Genomic DNA, 21,280 nt, shown 5'->3' with positions numbered 1-21,280 from the left:
CCGTCATCCTTTTTCCAGATCACAAAGTCAGCCGTCATCCCAAGGAAATGAAATACACACCAGGATTGGACAAAGTGCCTTCAGCAGAGTCATAGGAAGGAAGAATATAGAAATAACTCGGAGGGATGCCCAGATTTGTCAATCAGAAAAGACAAGTTGTTTCTTAGGATGCTCAGGGCCCATGTGGACGCAGAAACAATGAGCTGTTCCTGAAAAAGGAGCCATCGGGTCCTGCTGCCAGCAGACCTGAGACCCAGGGGGACCAGATGGAGTGAGAGTCTGTAAAACATCTTGTTTTCATTTCTAAAGGGATCCAAAGGAAAGGCTTGGACCTTTGGTGTTGAAGAGGACCAGACAACTTTTACAGGTCACACTGTCCCAGGAGCCACCAGTGGGAAAGGTGGGAGACCCGGGGCATTAGCTGACCTTGATCACCTGCCTCTGAAGACTTCCTAGGGACCTACTGCAGACAAGGACAACAATACTGGATCAGTCCCAAGTTCATCAGGACTACATCCTGGGGTACCTACAAAATTTGAAAGATCTGCGTGTTTACAATTTCTAAAGAAGGATCTAGTTGGGACACCCTTGTGTTGGAGCTTCCTCCAGCTTTCAGTAGAGTTGATGCAGGACTCAGGAACAGGTGGAGGGAACAGGCAGCTTCCCCAGAGAAGCAATTGGGGTTATAAAGGAGATGCTAGGCCAGGCACCATGGTATACACCTGTAATCCCAGCAGGTTAGGAGGCTGAGACAAGAGAATCGTGAGTTCAAAGCCAGCCTCAGCAACTGCGAGGCACTAAGCAACTCAGTGAAACCTTGTATACAAAAGAGGGTTGGGGATATGGCTCGGTGAAGTACCCCTGAATTCAATCCCCTACACCAAAAAACAAAACAAAACAAAAAAGGAGATGCTAGCTCAAGACATGAGCAGTATCTCATGAAGGGTGGAAAGGGAGACATTAAGGGCTGAAGATATGATTAAGCAAATAAGAGATGGTCAGATAGTTTAAAATTGGGTGTGTACAATGGAATATAACTCAGCCATAAAGGAAAATAGAATAATGGCATTTGCTGGTAAATGAATGGAAGTGGAGACTAGCAAGCTAGGTAAAGTAAGCCAATCCCCATAGGAGTTCATTGGATTAAACAAAGGGAAATAAAGGGAATGGAGGAAGAATGGAAAAGGGAAAGACAGTAGAATTAATTTTACTATGTTCATATGTGAATTTGCAACCCGCAAAACTCCAAAACATGTACAACCACAGAATGGGTAGTTATACTCCATGTATGTATAATATGTCAAAATACATTCTACTGTCATGCATATCTAAAAAGAACAAATAAAGATACATTTTTTTCAAGTGAAGTATGTAGCAAGGATCTGGACTGTCAACATACGGAAGGTTTTCACTGATGTACAGAGTAGAGAGGAGAGGTGATTGCAAGTAGTAGAACCAACTAACAGAAACCAAAAAGAAATTTACTGGGAAGCCATAAAGGGTACCCCACAGAGTCAAGGAAAGGCTGAATAACAAGCTGAGAAACAACAGGAAGGCAAACACTCTGAGGCTGGCTGTTCTGGCTTGAGTCAGGAATCCATCCACGACCTGGAAAGAGAACCCACCAAGACCATGTCCAGTGAGAGAGGGGTTATTCTGCAAACCAGGAACTAAGTTGTACTATAATTAGTAAAGATGGTACTCCCTAATATATCCTGGTGGGCCTAGTTTGGGCACCAAAAGTTCCATGTCCTAGGAAGCCCCTTATTCTCAGGCAAACTGGGAAAGCTGATCACCCTCCAGGGAGGTAGACCAGAGTTGGCCATTGAAAAATCACCAAAAGGCAATATCCACAAGTCTTTTTTTTTTTTTTTTTGTACAGGGGATTGAACTCAGGGACCCTTACCACTGAGCTACATCCCCAGTCTTTTTTATCTTTTAATTTTGAGGCTCTCTAACTTTCTTAGGGCCTCGCTAAATTGCTGAGGCTAGTCCAAACTTGCAATCCTCCTGCTTCAACCTCCCAAGCTGCTGGGATTATAGACATGCACCACCGTGCCCAGCCCCCACATCCCTAGGCCTTTTTTATATTTTATTTAGGGACAGGGTCTTGCTGAGTTGCTTAGGACCTCACTAAATTGTTGAGGCTGGCTTTGAACTTGCAATCCTCCTACCTCAGCCACTGTGCCTGGCTACATATAGATATCTAACATCCTATATTATGATATTTGCTGTGCTCTGAATCTGGTGGCTCTGAATCTTCTCTGTAGTGACTTTTGCCCTCAGCCTGAAGGGAGGCTGGAACTCCTAAGGAATTAAACGAAACTGACTAAACTTGAACCAAATTTACTGAATGAAGTACCAGAGGGGCTCAGTGTCTTGTTAAATGTCAATCAGATAATAAGTGCTAGAGTCACACACTCCCACCACAATGTATTTTGCCGCCATGGGCCCAAAGCAACAGAGCCAATGTCATGAACTGAAACTTCCAATACTGTGGACTAAAATAGAACGTTTCTCTTTCTAAGCTGATTATGTCAGGTATTGGTCATAGTGGCAAAAAGCCGATGGCCACTGTGCGCTCCTGTCCCCCCTCCCCTCTGTCCTCTCCCTGCATCAGGCTTCCACGGCTCTACGGATTCCGACTTCTGCCTGCTTCTCTCACCCACATCCAAGCTCCTCCTCACCCCCTTTCTCACCAACTCCAGCCATCCTAGCCTTTCATCTGTACTTCAGACTATTCAGGTTCATGGAACTAGCTGTTGGCTCTGATGAAATATTCTTCCCCCATCTCCACACGCTGACCCTCCTCATCATCCAGGTTTCAAACTAAACATCATCCACTGAAGGCTGCTCCCTTGACAGCTGAGCTACTGTTGCTGGTGACCATCTCATGAGAGTTTCCAGGGAGATAACCCCCATCCTCATCTTTCTGGGACAGCCACCCAGGAAGAAAAGTCAAGGTTATGGTCATTTGTCCCTGTTTGTTTTGTTTTCGGAGATACTGGGGAATGGATCCGGCAGTGCTCCACAGCTGAGCTACATCCCAAGCCCCTTTTATTTTATCTTGAGACAGCGTCTCTCTAAGTTGCTGAGGCTGGCCTCAAACTTGTGATCCTCCTGCCTCCACTTCTGACATCACAGGTGGGCGATATTACTCCTGGCTTATTCATAGTTATTAAGCATTTGTTTTTTTTGCAAAAACCAGGCAGATTTCAGAAGATACAGAACCTTGGCATTAGCTCTCTCCTGGGGCATTTTTGTCAATGAAATGTCTTTAGAAGGTCCCTTTGGACTGGGTGAAGGAGGGACAGAGGAGGAAGAAAAACACTGAGAAAGGAAGGCACCCACTGAGCCTGGTTAGTTAAGAAGAGATTTGGAGTGGGACACAGTGGCACATGCCTGTAATCCCAGTGGCATACACCTGTAATCCCAGTGGCTCGGGAGGCTGAGGCAGGAGAATCTCAAGTTCAAAGCCAGCCTCAGCAAAAGTGAGATGCTAAGCAACTCAGTGAGACCCTGTCTCAAAATAAAACACAACATAGGGCTGGGGATGTGGCTTAGTGGTCAAGTGCCCCTGAGTCCAATCATCCCGGGTACCAAAAAACCATCTGGGTCCACTCAGTCCAGGCCCTGCCTCTTGCCTCTTCAGAAGCTCCATAAAGTAAACTCTGTTCCATTGTGTTTGTCTTTCTATAAAATCCTACTCTAAGAAAATCACCTTACAGATTTGTGTATATTGACATGTGACTACTGGGGCTTTCTGCGATCTCATTTTATCATAGAAAAGCTTTCAAAGAAGTGAATACTTTAAATGGGCAGGGGACAGAGGGCCTTTTCGGTGATTTATATCACATATGGTTGTGTTCTACAGCCTGGCAAGAGGCCACTTGAGTGTGCAAGATAGCAGGGGTCCAGGCCTTTTGGGTTTAGTTAGAGGGACTGAGCAGCTTCTGAACCCTCCATCCTCTTCCTGGACATAGGTCAGTGGGGAAGGGCATGGTGGGGGAGGGGCCAGAACTAAATATTGCCTCAAGGAGGACTTGCCACTGGCCACAAAGGGCTTCTCAGGGAAAGCAGAGTTGTCAGGGAGGAAGGCACAACTGTTTCTTTTCAATGTGATGCAAAGCAGCTATGGTCTTTTAGCTCTTTACCCTCAGCTTCCTCCTTCAGGCCCTCCAACCCATGGGACATTCCCGGTCATGGCCAGTGTGTTCAAGAGAAGTTCATCTCATGGGCAAGTGCAGCAACCTGTGTACTTCCCCGTATTCCTCATCTGTCTCATGGCCTGGGACAAAAGACAGGACCAGAATTATGCTATACAAAAGACAGGGTGCACAGGGGTGAAATCAGGTTACTAGAGAGGGCCAGAGCAGAGCCAGTGAAAAGGAGCAGCAGGGAGTGTCACCTACCCCACACCCCCACATCAGTCCTCCTGGTTCAGGATAGTGTGGTGTCAGGTGTAAAGGGCCAGGCCTTCAGTAACCTCTGGGAAAGGCGCTCCTCTGTAGAAGAAAGGGACAAGAGCCAGTTCTGGAACACAAACACCAGTATATTTTGTTTTTAGATATGAAAAGGAAAAGACAGAGACCAACGGAGACACAGCAGGCAATGGGCACACAAACCAGTCATGTGACTTTCTCAGGAGCTGCCCAATGGGAAGACAGTCTCAACCACTTCAACAGCCCCTTTTTGCAGCTCCTCAGAGTCTGGGTGGCCTCAGGGGGGAAGGCCAGAGCTAAAGGACTAGGCCTGTCCCCAGCCTGCCTCCCCTGGTGTGTGTTCTGCAGTGAAGTTTCCTAAGCACAGGCTGTCACACGAGCTGACCCACTCAGCAGCTGCCTCACCAGGAGACCCATGCAGAGCGAGGGACCAGGACAAAAGGGCTTCATGGGCACCCTCTAAATATTATTGCTATGAATAAGCATAGGCCATTGTGACTCACTGGCACTGAGGAAGGACAGCACAGGAAACCTAGCAGACATTCAAAGCAGCTCAACTGTGAGAAGCAGCACATCTGCAATCTAACTTGAGAGACGGTGCCACAGTCTGGAATGGCCCAGGACACCAAAGGTTCCTAAAGAGCAAGCAGACTCTCTCCACCAGCACCCTCGCTGCTTGGCAGGGCTAGGATTACCCCAAACTTTAAGGCCCTGAGCACTAAAGGATTGTACACCTGAAGATACCTGCCCCCCCAAAAAGCAATGGTTCTTCTACTATTCCTGGTGAGATCTGAACTTTGCAGATTCTGTGGTCAGGCTGAGGGTTGTAGCCTTCTCTTCTTGGGGGCTCGGTACCCTATAAGAGGACATAGGAGCAATGGGACACCTAGGCCCACAATGCAGAATGGTGCCAGGGATGCATGCTCACTCCGGGAACTCCTGCATTTGATATTTATAGGACCAGGAGAGAAAATGGGACCAGGGAATGCCCACAAGGCAACATATGGAGTGGTGAGACCTGGCAGGCCATCTAAGGGCTTGCTCTAGCTGACAAGTAGGGAGGGCTTGTGCTGGGAGACCCTGAGGTCTCTGGCCACTGAATTCAGTTGTACAAGGGGGAATGTAAAGGTGGTGGCTGGAGGGTCTTTAGGGTACAGGAGAATGAGACACCACAGAATTGGGGGGACCAAGGAAATGAGTGTCCGGCAATAAGGGACCATCTGTATATGGACAGCAATACACCCCCACTGGAAGTCTGACTCCCTGTAACCCCCAAAATCCTAGAATTAGGGCCACAATAATAGGACCATCACCCACAGGATGCAGTTCTCAATTTGAGGAGCCGGCACAGGAAACAGACATGGAAACACCTTACATCCTGCCCTGGACGGGACAAACTCAGACAAAGGCTACCAGACTATCTCCCAGCCCAGGACACCCCTGCTGTCTGCACAGTCCAGGGGAACAGCCACCAAGAGGAATTTCTCTCCCCAGGTGGTAGCCACTTTTTAATGGTCTGTAAGAAGGGGAAGGATAATTTCTACTTCGGTCCTAGTGGTCAAGATGAAACCATGTCCCATGGAATGGTTTGGTTTTTGATGGACCCCTCTCCTCAGAGTGTAGGCAGACAGAGTCAGAGAGGCCTGGAGTGAGGATTTCACCCGTCCACTGCCAGCAATGAACCTGCTGCAGGGGAAAAGAGAGAGAATCAAGATGACGATGCCCGCGAGCATGGCAGGGTTATCACTGTGAGGAGCAAGTTCAAAGGGTCAGCCTTGCTGGAGGCGGGGGCAGCCCTGAGGTTTAGCTGCAGAGCTGGGGCCACAGTAGAACCAGAACTAGTCCTGACCCATGAAAGAGGCTCCAGAGAGCCTTCCACAGTCCTTTTTTCCTTCCTCATTCTCCATGGGTCTCCAACACGGGATACCTGCTCGTCCGCCCCCCCCCAGAAAGCTAGACTGCCTAGAACATAAGCCAGTGACAGCAGACAGGACCTAGAGCTCAGCCTCCACCACTCCCCATTCAGCTAATTTGCCTCTAGGTTCCAATGTGGATACACAAGGCCCCTCTGGGCTCAACTGTATTCTGGGGGACACAATTCATTTTCAGCAGGGCGCCTGCAGGGAGGGGGACACTGCTCATCAGACAATAGCCAGGGAGGCAGAACTGGTGACTGGGCCTCCCCAGTCATCAGGCCAGTGAGAGCAGTGGATGCAAGACCCGGAGAAGGCAGGTGAAGTCTATGTCAGGGTTCTACCTCTGGCCACTGCTGTGTTGGTTAGGAAGTTGGGAATGGGGCAGGTGGCTGACATGGATAAAAGGGGTACTAGTGATAAAGGCTTTTAAAAAAAAGAAAGAAAGAAAGAAAGAAAGAAAAGGGGAAACACCACCGAACACACAGGGATTGAAACCTCCCAAAGCCCAAGGTTGGTGGGAATCCAGCACCACGGGGGCCCCCAGAAGGCCAAGGGAGCAGAGCAGGACCCTGGGGGAGGGGAGAGGAGCCAGGGAAAGGTTTCCCAGCCCTTGCAGACTAGCATGGTAGACAAGCAGCCTCCTGGCTGCTCAGTCTCTCTTAGGCTGCAGCTCAGCAGGCCCCCAGGGAGGTATTGGTTGCAAGCAAGCACCTGAATATTGCCTAATGGAACCAGCCAAAGCCCAAATAAATCCAGGCAAGTGGGAGGAAGGTGACCGCAGCAGTAGCCCAAAGCCTCCTCAGAGCTTGCCTCCCACCTGCTGCCCCATTCTCAATGACCCTTAGCCAGGATAGATCCTGCTTCTTCCAAAAAAGCCAACCGTGTAGTCCAACTGTTGCCCAGCCAGAAGCCTCCTGCCACCAGCCCCTGGACTGGGGCCAAGATCCATGTACCTTACCAATGTCCTTCTGTTGTCTAGACACCCCACCTCCTAACACCATCCCACCCTGGAGGGTATGGGGCTGTGTGTGCCCTACGAGCTAAAGGCCCAGCTCCGGGAGGGGCTTGTGCTGAACAGAAGGGGTAACCCTGACAGCTGGGTCTCTTTGTCCTTGGGTTCCCTAAGAGACCTCCCCCAAGCCCTCCCACTTGTTCCCGGACAGTCAGTCAGTCTTGACGTGGCCGTTGGCCAGGGCTGGCGGCCCCCCGGGCTCCCCAGGCTCGGCATCCTTGTCAAAGCGGAGGCGGAGGGTGTTCCGGATGATGAACTGCTCCATGATGAGGGCCCCACAGAACCAGGGCACGGCGTACTCCAGGGTGATGAGGCCCATGAAGTCAAAGTCGAACTGGGAGTAGTCCCAGGGGCAGGCGTTGAACTGGCGCAGGATGAAGCCCGTGGTGAACTCCCACAGGTAGGTCCAGAGCGTGTAGATGAGGCAGCGCAGCAGCAGCGGGCAGCGGCGCCGCAGGCGCAGGTACATGCGCTCCACGATGAGGATGGAGGTGCCGTAGATGAAGAGGGCCCACACGCTCGTGACGCCCGGGAACTTCCAGTTAAAGTTCACCACGAACTCCCAGGCGGCCGTGAACATCACCTCGCAGAAGTAGCCGTGGATGGCGTACAGGTACCAGCGGGACAGCGCCGTGAGCGGCTCCGCAGAAGCCATGGTGCCCCCTGGAGCCTGCTGCTGGGACACAGAGGAGATGCATGAGGGAGGAGGCCCCTGCTGCTGTCTTCCCACCGCCCAGCCCACGCCTCTGGGGTGATCAGGCGGGAGGGGATTTCATCACACCTAACCCTGCCTTTCTCCTTCCTCCTTGGTTACCTACCGTTTTCTGTCAGTTTCTTCCTTTTTCTTTCATTTTTTGGTATCAGGGATTGAACCCAAGGGCACTTAATCACTGAGCCACATCCCCAGCCCTCTATGTTTTTTATTACTATGAGACAGAATCTCACTAGGTTGCCTCAGCCTCACTAAGTTGCTAAGGCTGACTTCCAAACTGGGATCTGCCTGCCTCAGACTCCTAGGCTGGGATTACAGGAGGGCCCCGCTGCGACCCTGGGAGCCTGCTGTCTTCTTGACCTTACTCCATTTTCATTTCTGTATCGCCTATTCTTCCTTAGGCAGTGGGCATGAGAAATGAATGGAAGAAAACAAGCCAGCTCACTGGCTTCCTCTGATCAACTCTTCACAACTACTCGGGGGTGTCTAGTACACTTAAACTTGATTGATTGATTGTAATCAGTTGAAGAGTTGTCTGTCCTGGCCCACCACCCACTCCCACTTCTAGGCTACTAGCTCATTTCTCACCAGGTCCATCCACTGGGATCCCATGTCTTCTCTCACTTCTCAAATAGCCCCATGTCACTCACACTTCTGAAATCTAAGAAAACTAACACCTTTCTCTGTCTTCATAACACGTCCATAACACTTACCATTTTAGCCATTTTTCAGTGTACAAGTCAGTGGCATTAAGCACATTCACACTGTTGTACAGAAATCCCCACCATCCACCTCCAGAACCTTTTTATCATCCCAAAGAAACTCTGTCCCCATGAAACACTAACTTCCTATTCCTTCTTCCCTCAGCTCGGTCTCCATAAATTGGAGGTACCTCCCCTTCCCATTTTTGTTGTAATCCTGAACTCTCCCATATCCTCCTCTGGAATCTGGAATCAGACAGTATTTGGTCTTTTGTGACTGGCTTATTTCATTGAGCATAATGTCCTCCATATAATGAAGCATGTGTCTCAATCTCCTTCCATTTTAAGGCTGAATAAATTCCATCAGCTATATGGAACACATTTTGTTTGTTCACTCCTCTGTCCATAGACACTGAGGTTGCTTCCATCTTTTGACTACTATAAATAACGCTATGAATATGGGTGTCTGAACATCTCTACAAGACCCTGCTTCCAATTATTTTGGGTCTGTACCCAAAATTAGAATGCCTAGATCATATGGTAATTCTATGGTTAATTTTTGAAGAACTTTCACACCATTCTTCACATTTTACATTGCCAGCAGCAGTGCACAAGTGTTCCAGTTTCTCAACATCCTGGCCGATGTTTGTTTTTATTTCCCCAATAATGGCCATCCTAACAAGACACCTAAAGTAATACCCATTATGGTCACATTTTGTCTTTAACTGCTACATTAAATTGAATTTTGGTGTTTAGTTTCAATGTTGAGGGGAAACCAGTGGATTGAGAGTGCTCCCCTTTCCTTCTCCATCCCCCTCCTTTTTTTTTTTTTTTTAAAACCTCAGCAGCCTTCAGGGACTGGCTCTCATCCCATCCTGTTTCCCTGAAGCCTGGCCTGGCCACAGGCCTCTCAGATTTCCCTTCTTCCTCTACCAGAGAGTGTCTGGACCACTGATTTGGCCCATTATCAGATGCCAACTTTTTTACTTTTTGATGTGCATGCCCTTGTGATTTGGCCTGTGAACTCCTTGAGAGCAGTGGCTGTTTTTCAGTTACATTTTGCGATCATTGGCACAGGTCTCTCCTGAGCAGAACTCTCTAAATGGTATGTCCTATTTAGGCAGAGGGGGATATAGGAGAGTTCAGGATTACAACAAAAATGGGAAGCTCTGGTCAGGCATGGGTGTGCAGACCTCTAATCCCAGCAATCCCGGAGACAGAGGCAGGAGGATCATAAGTTCAAGGTGAGCCATGGCAATATAGTGAGGCTCTGTCTCAAAATAAAATAAAAAGGGTTGGGGATGTAGCTCAGTGGTAGAGTACTTACCTAGCATGCTCAAGGCTCTGGTACAAAAAAAAAAAGAGTAGGAAAAACTCTGCCAGCTTCCAAAGAATTTTTGGCTTAACATGTGTCAACCCTTTTCCAAGATGGGCCAGGGAACTGAGAGGTTAAGAAAATGATATCTGCAGTTTGCCCACCTGTCTGGGAATGCCAGCCTCATCTTTCAGATAACACAGACCATGTTGCAACGATACCTGCTTCCCCTTATGCATTGCACTGTGCTCTTCCTAGCATTTTTTTTTTTTTTTTTTTTTTGGTGTGTGTGTGTTTGTACTGGGAATTGAGCCCAGGAGCACTTTACCATTGAGCTACCTCCCCAGCCCTTTTTATTTTTTACTTTGAGACAAGGTCTTGCTAAATTGCTTAGGCTGGTCTTGACCTTGTGATCCTCCTTGGCTCAGCCTCCCAAGTTGTTGGGTTTACAGGGGTGCACCACCGCACCTGGCTATATCATGCTCTTTCCTGGACACCTCCACCTAAATGTCTCCTTTCCTAAATCAAACTCATTCTTTTTCCCCCCATCAAACCTATTTTCCTCCTCTAACCCCATTCTGATTAATGACATCACCATGCACCCAGTTAGAAGCCAGAGGCCCTGAATCACTCTCTCTTCCCCTTTCACATCCCCCACCCCCCACCAACCCCCAACCCAAGTTTCTGAGTAAGGTTATTTGTGTGGTTCAGCACTGCCATCCCAGTCCCTGGCATGGTGCCCGGTACCCAGTTGCACATTCGACACAAGAATAAGGACTTTTTTTAATTGGTTAGCAATGGCCACCTAACAATCATTCCCAAACTAGCTTAAATCTCCTATCATTTACTATTGCAGCTCTGTGGGTTGGCAGATCTTGGCTGGCCTTGATCATGAGGCTGTGAGTCATCTGGGTCTCTGTTCTATGCTTGGCTGGGAGGTTTAGCAGGTAGCTGTCCTCCACCAGTCTTTCGTCCTCCTGCGAGGCCAACTAGACTAGGCTGGGCATACCCTTCTAGGTAAGGACAGCAGCACAAGAGCAAGCAAGCCCAACTACACATTATCAGGACTCTGGTCAAGGAGGGGAAAGGAATAGCGGGAGAGAGGATGACTAATGGGTATAAGGGTAGAGCAGGATAGGAGGAATCATTTCTAATGTTCTGTAGCACAGCAGGGTAACTGTGGTTGACCACAATTAATTATACATTTCAAAACAGCTATTAGAAAGGATTTTGAATGTTCTCAAAAAATGATAAATATTTGAGGCAATGGATATACCAATTACCCTGACCTGATCATTACACATTGTATACATGTATTAAAATGTCACACTGAGGCTGGAGTTGTAGCTCAGCAGTAGAGCATTTGCCTCTTGTGTGAGGCACCACGTATAAATAATCAAATAAAATAAAGGTCCATCAACAACTAAAAAAATGTCACACTGTAACCCATAAATATGTACAATTACTATGTGTCAATTCAAAACAATTTTAATATTAAAATCCTTTTTTAAAATCTCAACCATAAAAACATAATCCAAATTTTAAAGCCTGATTAAGGCATCCCACCATCTCATTGGTCAAGGCAGATCATATGGCAAAGCCACTAATTCCTGCCCTTTCTACTTGTTACATCTCTTTGGAATCAGTCTCCTCTTCATTCCTCTCTTCTCATTGTTGCTAACTCTGGTTCAAGCCTTCCTCATGTCTCACCTGGATAACTCTGAAAGTCTCCCCACTTTGCCCCCTCCCAATTCAAATCACAGGACTGATGTGTATAGAAAGGCAATCTGTCTCAAATGCCACTTGAGGTTTCTCCCCACTTGAAACCTACCAATATCACCAACCCTGAGGATGGCTAGCAAAGCCCTTCACAACCCAGCACTGCCTTCGAGCCTGTCCTCTGAATCTCTACCTTGCTGCTTTTGTTCCCTAGGATGCCCTTCCCATCTGCCATCATCCGCCATGGCCCATGAACCCACAATCCTCCCCAAGACCCCAGAGTTGTCTGCTGCCCTCTCTGCTCACCTGTCTGTGGCTACAGAAGCACGGGGCTTTGTCATGATTCATCTGAAGCCCAGCTCGAGTAGACACTTGAGAAACATTTCTTACAATGTTAAGAGAAAAGGGCAGGGGGCTGGGGATGTGGCTCAAGAGAGAGAAAAGGGCAGGATTCAAAACTGAGTATTTAACATGACTGATTTTGCAAAGGTGTACATCCATGTAAATACCCCCCCACCACCAAAATCAGCAAAAATCATCTGTGGATGGTAAAAATGTATGTGATTCTTCCTTGTATTTGTTTTCTGTATGATCTTAAAAAGTTTCCTAAGAGCAAGTAAAAATAAAATGTTATCTTATAAATACTTGCTGGGTTTGGGGATGTAGCTCGCAATATAGTGCTTGCCTAGCATGTGCAAGCCCTGGATTTAATCCTTAGCACTGAAGGGGAAAAAAAATAAAAACTTTGTTAATGAATATGTCTTAATATTCTTTGGATCTTGTATACAAAAGATGTTCAAGAAATTTGCCAAACAAATGGACCTCAGGAACACTGAAGTCAGTAAAATTAATGCAGATTCTTCCCTCCTGAGTCTTTCCCAACAACAAACTACGACCCAGGCCTGAATGTGAGGTGGGGTTAAGCTCAAGGGCCTGGGTCCTAACTGCCTGGGTCTGAGTCCTGACTGATACTCACCACCTGAGGGATCTAAGGCAAGTTACCTGATAGTTCCACACCTCAGCTTCCTTACAGATAAAATGAGGATAACAGAGTAACTATCACAGGCTACTGTGAAGATGAATGAGCTGCTAGATATGTAGTACTTGGCAGAACATGGTGGTGCATGCCTGTACTCCCTGGGGAGGCTAAGGCAGGATTGCCCAGTTCAAGGCCAGCCTTGGCAATTTAGCAAGACACTGTCTCAAAATACAAAATAAAAAGGGCTAGGGATATAGCTCAGTGATAGAGCTAAAAATAAAAATAAATAAACAGGGTATACACACATACTTCTTTACTACAGTAAACACTCCAGAAAGTGTAGCTGTCCCTTCTGGCACAGAGACAGGCTTCTGGACAGGCCCTTCTGCTTTGAGCCATCTCCTACCTGAGGCAGGATCTCTGTGCCCGAAGCCCTCACCTGCCAAGCAGGTTAGATCTTTCCCCCTATCTAGAGCACCAAGCCAGTGAATTAAGAAACCATGTGAAAACAATAATCCCACATACAGCACTCCCTCGAGGCGCAAAAACTCCCCATAGAGCTTAGGACAGTCAGTGGGAGCTTCCAGTGACCTGTGGCGGTGGGGTGCTGAATTAAAAGGGAAGGGCATCAGAACCAGTCCTCTGAGGATTAGGCTTGAAGAGAGGGTAGAATAAAAGGGTGAACATTCCTGGTGCATTCTCTCAAACCCTCATTTTATCCTGAACCCCCACTACCCAGGTGAGCGAGAACAGTCTCAGGCTCTAGGGAAACACAAGAAAGGCTGATAGCCCTGAGGTGGGTGGCCCAGGAACAATGATTCAGAGATCCCTGGGCCTCCTGCCCTAACTCAGTCCTGCCCACCTGATCTGCACACAAACCCTCTTCCCCCTGAAGCAGGAGGAAAAGGCAGCCCGGGATCCTGGGTAGGAAAGGGGCTCTCACTCCTGACATTCCCCGATCTCCTCTCCTACCAGCCCCCACCTTCGTGCAGATTTTAAACCGCGCTCTCCTTGTCTCTGATCTCATCTTCCTGGGGTGACCAAGAATGGTTTTCCAGCTAGGAACAAACCAGAGACTCCCAGGTGACCTGGAAGAATGGGACCCCAAAACCTTGTCAGCAGAAGCAAGATAAAAGAGGTAGCCATCAAAGGGAGAGAGGAACCTGGGGTTAAAGAGGGCAGGCTCTGAACAGAAGAGAGGCTGGGAGGTGAGAACAGGGAGAGCCCAGGACCGGACTCTATTTCTGGGCAGCGGGAAGCACTTGGGTAGGTGGGGCAGGGGGAGGCATACCTAGGCAAGGTCAGACCTTGTCCGAGGGGTTGTGTCAGGAGAACACAGCTGGTCCACACAAGACGGTTGGGGGCAACTGAAAGACCTGGCTGTGGGGCAGAACATAGGGGTGAAGACATATGAAGATGAGACAGTGTCACTGGAAGGCTACGGTTCAGAGTGGTGGGAGATGTTAAGATAAGGTACAGGGCACGGACTCCGGTTCTTAGCTCCACTCCCAATCCCACTCCTTATCATCACAGGACCTGTGCCTAACCTTTGAGCCAGGACAAGCTCACCACCCTCTGTTGGACCCCACAGGCCCCAACTCCCTGCCCTGCCCCCCCAGCCCCCTTTGCCCCTGGGCCCATTCCCATACCTCCTTGCTCAGCCCTGGAACCAGAGCCCTGGGAGAGCCTGCCGGGGCTAGAACCAGCAGCTCCACGGATGTTGGCCTCTTTTCTCTGGTGACAAACACAACCATCCTGAGGACTGTGACACAAAGTCAGGACAGCCCAGGAAAGAAAATTCAGGGTGGAGTAAAGAGGACAAGCATGGCAGGACTAGAAGCATGAAAAAGCATCTGGAGAGGAGCGGATGGTTTCACAAGTAGGGTTTTGGGAACTAACACTCGATTCCAAGAGCCCTCATGCTTGATGATGAAGGGCTAGGAACACAGTGTTCCTGCAAAGGGCTCGAGGTGATTGGCCAGAGCAGCCAACTACCGTCCACGGGAACAGGTGATGGGGAGGGGAGAGGAGGCTTTCAGTGTCCTGCTCTGAAATGCTCTGAAAGGGTGAAAGAGGGCCTGTCCACCTGTGTGTGCATGGACACTTGCTTCCAGGCGAGATGAGGGGTCTCACCTGCTGCTCTCTCAGAGCCTGCTGAGCTCATCCACAGGGTGGCTCAGGGCAGAGAGCAGGTGAGACTGCCATGGGAGCCTGAGATGGGCTGGAGGCAATGCCAGATGGAATGATTGCCCTTGGTTTTGCCAAAAACTCTCATCTGATTCCAGGAAGCTAAGGTGCCACAGCATAATGACTCTGGGAATTTTTGTCCAGAGAAGCAATTTGCTGGAAAATCAAGCCTCCCCTCCCACGCAGCCAGGTTGGACAGGATTTCTTTCACCCCATTTGCTTCTCAAGCTTCACTCCCTGTCCCCAGGCACCTTAAATCCATTCTCTGGGGAGACACAGAGGCCTTGCAGGAGGCCCCTAGGGCAAAGCTTCTGAGACTCTGGATCCCATCCCCAGGTGGACTCCACGCGAGGATCAGTGGAGTCAGTGAGGAGAGGGCAGCTCTCTCCGTCTGGAGTAAGGCCGGAGATCATCCTGAGCGTTCCCTACAGTCCTCAGGGTAGGAGGAGGAAAACCCAGGCTTGCTTCAGGGCTAGAAGGAAAGCAAGCAGGAGGAAATGCTCGTGGCCACTGGTGGGCTCAGATGCCCCTGACCTCGACCATTCTTGCTGTGGGTACCCCCCAGGAGGACCCCCGTAAATCAGGGACACTGCAGGCCTAGATGGGGTCCTCACTTCACCTCCTGTCACAATAATAACTAAACGCTTTTCTCAGCGCTTTTCATGCATTGACTCAGATAGTCCTCCAGCCCGTTCTACAGTTGGGGAAAGTGAGGAAGCAAGAGGCTAATTGGCCTATAACTAATGGCTATAAAAACAACTCTGGGATTCAAAATCCACAAGGCTGGCTCCAGAGTCTTCATCCCTAATCAGCACACTGTTCCTCCTCAGAGGCCATCTCCAGGCACCTCTAAGGACACGACCATTTTCCAAGCTTCTGGATAGTTGGGATGGCATCTGGAGAATCAATAGGAAGCCAGAAGGATGCACATTGATAGATGGATAATCAGTGAAGGTCAGAACTGGTTGTCAGAGCTACTGAAGGCTCCCAGTCCCTTCCTCAGGCAAGTTCTGGCAGAATACACACAAAGGTCCTGGAAGGTCAAAGCTGACCCTCACAGGACCATCCCTCAGGGCTTCAAGGCATGAACCATTCAAAGACCCCTCACCTGGCACACATTACGCAGTGTTCCTTACTGCCGACCCACCCTGGTGCTACTAGCATCTCAGATGGCCCAGCTCTCCTACGGAAATGCCAGCCAAGAGCAGCGGCCCGTGTACAGGCTGCCCAGAGGAGCCATCTGCCCAGAGCAGCAGCAGCCAGTGTCAGAAAGAAACATTCCACACAGAGGATTTTTCAGAAGGCTCAAATGCTCAGCAAATCCCAGCTGGGAGGCATGGGGGAGCGGGGTGGGCAAGAAGGCTAAAGGAATGGATCCACAGCTCAGGAAGCAAAATAGCTTCCCTGCCATTCACATCATCCCGTTTTATTTTCTTCATAGAACTTTCACTATTTATTTATGGTCTTTTCCTCCCCAATTAGAATGAAGGCCCCTTGAGGCCCTGGGCTTTGTTTTCACTGCTGGGTCATCATTGCCTAGATCCCTGCAATAAGACCTATGAGGGATGGATGGGGGATGGATGCATGAGCACAAACAGGCCCACCCTGAAAATTTTAATTCTAGAATTTAAAAATGTATTATTAGGGGGCTCAGAATGTATCACCGTGGTGAAACACTCACCTAGCAAGCATGTGACTTAGCAAGCAAAAACCTCTCCTAAGCCCACATTTTAAAGAAGGTCACTATTAATGGTATACTCTTCAGTCACCCCAATTGAATGGTTTTAAAAGAGGCTGATCCATGCATCATAGAAAGGAAAAGCATTCCTAATGAAACCAACCAACCATCATCACGTGCCCCTGCAGTCGTTCCCCATGTGCGTATTCTACAAGTTACCATAATGTACTCATTCTATAGCCCGACATTTTCACTTATTGTATCAACATTGTTTTCCAAGTGGTTTTGTAGCCATATGTGCTTATAATTAGAGTGGCTATGTAATATTCCACCAAGTGGAAAGAAAAACAATTTACTTAACCAAGATGTTCAGCAAAGAAACAATTATGCCCCATTTCTGCTATTACAGACGACATTCCAGAAATATCTTTTATGCCTGTTAACAAAAGAATTTAGCCATTTTCTTCTTTGAGACTACTTGCTAATGAAAGACTTCAGAGTGAATAATTCCAGAAATGGAATCACTGGACCAAAGGGTACAAAAGCCTTAAGGCTCATAGTGTAGATTGCTCAGGGAGCCTGTCTCACGGGGGGAATAGGTCTACCATCTGGGTCACTACATTTCCAGTGGCCTCCATGGCCATCTCCCCACACCCATTTTCCCTCTTCCAGTCCAGGTTCACCCACGTTACCCCAGCTACAAATCAACATCTCCCTGAAAAGCCCATGAGTCACAAACTGATTTTCCAAGCTCAGGCTGCATGGGAAACAGATTCTGGCCCTGAGCTGTAAATTTTCAACTGGGAGAGTCAGACCTGCCTGCAGCTGAGAAATACCTGGTTATTCTTTTACTCTCTCTGCAAACTCCTGCATGGAATCTAAGATGCTGGGCCCCCATGAACCATCCCACAAGCTCCTAAATGCTTATCCAATCAAGACTGCCAAAGCTCCAGCTCTGCCTGCCTGCCTTGCAAGGGGCTCCCTTCCTGCTGGTCCCCCAGCCCACCATTGGATCGTCTGTTCTGCACAGACATAACAGTCTTCAGGTCAGACAGACCTCTGGAAGGCAGCCGATGGTTATTTTTTCAAGCACCATCAAGGAAAACTGGAGATAAGTCCAGCTGAGGCTGCACAGTCAAGGACCTTCTCCTACCTTCTGTGGGGCTTGTCTGGACTTAGGAAGAGAAACTGCTGAAAGCAAGAGGACTTGCCCCTGCTGACTCCCTGGGAGTCACTTTTATCACAGCGTCAGCGTCACAAATTCCCTCACCTGCCAGGGCACTGGATGTTCTACCCAAGGCCTTCTGGATGGGTGGCGCCACTTGAATTCGCAGCGCGTAGACAGAATCCGAATTCCAGTTAAGGCACAGCTCCTACTGCAGGGAGGTAAAACCTGACGCTCAGGGTCTCCAGGAGCCAATGATAAGAAAGAATGCAGGGAGATGCCCTCTTCCAGGTGCTGGATTTCTTGCTTCACTCACTTCAACCAATCTGGGTCTGGCCCAGTTTTGGGAGGCCAGGGGGCTATACAATGACTCCAACAGTGACGTGGCCTGAAATTGCTCAACACTCCTCTACAATTCCAGAACTGTAGCCCTGTGAGAGGGCTTTCCATCCCCTTGGATGGAAAGCAGGCTTAGAACTAGAACCCCCAGATCCATGCTGATGGGATGCTGGGCAGGCAGACAGGGTCCGGCAGGACCCCTGGGTACCTAAAACATACTCACTTATCACACCCTTGAGTGTGAAGCTCAGAACAGGCATCAGGGTCACTGTGCAGGAGTGTCCCGGCTTAACCTTTGTTTTGTTGCCAGACTGGGCCTCCGTGCCATTCTCAGCAATGTGGGCAGGCATCAGCCCCAGGGCTCAGCTGATCCTTGGCTGATAGGAGGGTAGCTTCCCTGAGTCCCTGGGAATGAAAGAGGAGGCCTTTATTAGCTTAATCCGCCCCAGCTCCGAGCCACCAGGCCAGCCCAAGAGTTAAATCCAAGGCTCAGGGCTCTGTACCAGGTCACCAGGAACCTAGAACCTACCATCTCACCTCTACTGCCCTGTGTGCTCAGGTCTGGTTAATCCAGCCATGAAAGCCTGGGACCTTTCCTGCGTAATTCACGTGTGGGATTAGAACTGAGGGCTTCTTGGGCCATGAGTGAATGAAAACGTGTGCATACTTGTAAATCTCAGAAGGGATATAATTTTAGAATCCAGCTCCAATTCTCAGCTTCCAATTACACTGTCACCTTCACCCTGCAGTGGGGACATCTGTTACCAAGGACAGTTGAGAACCTCACAGAAGGCAGACAAGGTAGGGCGTTTGTTTTAGCGTTTTAGGGATCAAATACAACAACACAGAAAAACAGGCAAACAAAATGTGTGCTAAGCCTCTTACTGTAACCCACCTCTCCAATATTTATCACATTATTATTGTTGAGGCCCTTCCTATGAAGACTGACAACTGGCTACAAGCTAGTATAAATCTTACTTTGTAAGGTTTCTTGCTGCATATATGTTTTTATTAATATCTCCAAGTCTTGACCATCTAAGACAGACGGATGCCCAGACTCTTTGTTCTAATGTGAAGGTGCTGAGGCTTCCTGGGAAATCCCCTTGACACAGCACTGTCTGCACAGGGCCTCGGCCCAGCAGGGTGGCTGCCAAGAGAAGCTGAGAACAGTGTGTGGCCCTTCTCACTCGTCCCCATGTTTTGACCACCCAAGCAGGGTGGACCACAGAGGTGCCAGCCTGTAGTGACACCCAGGCTCCCTTCCCCTCCCCTTGGCTCTGAAAGCAGCAAATCCTCTCCCTTTGTCCCTTAAGCTGACAACTTAGGAGGCAGCAAGGGATCTGAGAAGTATAAGGGCAAGGGCAGGTTGGGAAACTTAAACACCCCCTGTAAGTGTGCTTGGTAGGGGCCCCCAATGGATCTCCCCCAGGGCCATTGCACTGGGGGAAAGTGAAAGGCAGAGGCGTCACATGTGACATGCTTTGGGCTGCTGTGCTCTGCCTTGCCTGTCCCTCCCCAGGTCCTCCAGGAACAGGAACCTCCAGCCCTCCCCCACCTGTCCGGCCCCCTCCCCTCTCCCAGCCTGCCTGATGGTGGGCAGAGGTCACCCAGGCACATACCTACCACCTCCAGGAAAGGACCTTAACGGGGCGTGTCAGAGGCGCCCTCCTACCAGCAACGCCATGACCCACAGCTTGGGGTGTCCAGTCACCCATGGGCAACTTCCCTTTCCCTGAGCCCTAAGCAGCCCACAGTAAACCACAAGTCAAAAGAGAAACAGAAACCAAAGACCACATCCTGCCAGCAGGGCCTGGCTGGGGCTGCAGTCAGCCCTGGAAGCCGGTTGCTGGCTGAGGTGCTGCCCTGGCAGATGAAGCCCCAAAGGTCAGAGCAGGTCCCTCCAGGAGCCAGCCTCCTGCTTCCTGGACCGAAGCCCCCCTGCTGCCAGTTCCCCAGTGGGGGGGGGACAAGATGCTGGTGGAGCAGGGGTCCCTGCAAGAGCACAAGCTGTCCCAGCTCCCTCTGACACTCCCTGGCCCTCAAGAGCAGGCCGTAGGGGACAGAGCCGGAAGTTTTTGGAGCACACAAATACGTGAAGAGCCCTTCAGCAACTCACAAAGCAGAACTTAGGCTTTTTCAAGTACATCACCTCATGATTCTCTCAGGACGCCTGTGGGACAGGAAGGGCAGAAATGGCCCCCCCATTCTAGGGGTGAAAACACTGAGGCTTGTCCTAACTCATACATTTGATTCAAACCCCAATTCCCATGCACTGGTCACCCCTCTCCCTGTACAGTATGCCTCCAAACTGCTTCCCACCCAAGCCTCATCCTTAAGGCACCGTCTGCACAGATCTTTTCTTTTTTAAAATTTGTTCTAATTAGTTATACATGACAGTAGAATGCATTTGAAACATCATACATAAATGGAGTATAACTTCTTGTTCTGATTGATGGTACATGATGTAGAATTACACTGATCATATAATCATATGTGCACACAGGGTAATAATGTCCGATTCATTCTATTAACCTTCCTACCCCAACCCTCCTCCTCTTCACTCCCTTTGGCTAATCCAAAGTACTTTTATTTTTCCCTAGCCCACCCCATCTTATTGTGATTAGCATCTGCGTATCAGAGAAAACATTCGGCCTTTGGTTCTTTGGGATGGGCTTATTTTGCTTAGCATGATATTCTCCAGCTCCATCCATTTACAGGCAAATACTGAGAAGTGTAAGGGTAAGGGCAGGTTGGGAAACTTAAACACCCCCTGTAAGTGAGCTTTGTGGGGGCACCCACTTGGTCTCCCCCAGGGCCACTGCACTGGAGGAAAGTGAAAGGTGGAGGCGTCACATGTGACATGTTTTGGGCTTAAAGAAGAATTCTTCTTTAAGGCTGAGTAATATTCCATTGTGTATATATACCACATTTTCTTTATCTATTCATCTGTTGAAGGGCACAGAGGTTGGTTCCATAGTTCAGCTTTTGTGAACTGAGCTGCTATAAACATTGATGTGGCTGAATTACTGTAGTATGCTGATTTTAAGTCCTTTGGGTTAAAACTGAGGAATAGGATAGCTGGGTTAAATGGTGGTTCCATACCAAGTTTTCGAGG

At 49.0% G+C, this 21,280-nt stretch overlaps 1 protein-coding gene across 3 annotated transcripts in view; it reads right to left on the bottom strand.

The window, feature by feature from the left end:
- Nucleotides 1-4,553: 4,553 nt before the first annotated feature.
- Tmem229b (transmembrane protein 229B) overlaps nucleotides 4,554-21,280 on the bottom strand; it is a 41,033-nt gene continuing 24,306 nt past the window's right edge. For 2 of the 3 annotated variants that reach the window (XM_026385166.2, XM_026385165.2), the window contains exon 2: nucleotides 4,554-8,043. In XM_026385166.2, coding sequence (XP_026240951.1) covers nucleotides 7,522-8,025 — 504 coding nt within the window. In that variant the 5' untranslated portion in view covers nucleotides 8,026-8,043 and the 3' untranslated portion in view covers nucleotides 4,554-7,521. Of the gene's footprint in view, nucleotides 8,044-18,388; nucleotides 18,476-21,280 lie in introns of those variants that run through there. The other variant, XM_077799775.1, reaches the window with a different exon arrangement.

This window comes from Urocitellus parryii, chromosome 6, assembly GCF_045843805.1.
Source record: "Urocitellus parryii isolate mUroPar1 chromosome 6, mUroPar1.hap1, whole genome shotgun sequence".
Classification (NCBI taxonomy): domain Eukaryota; kingdom Metazoa; phylum Chordata; class Mammalia; order Rodentia; family Sciuridae; genus Urocitellus; species Urocitellus parryii.
This window is presented reverse-complemented; position numbering and strand designations above follow the sequence as displayed.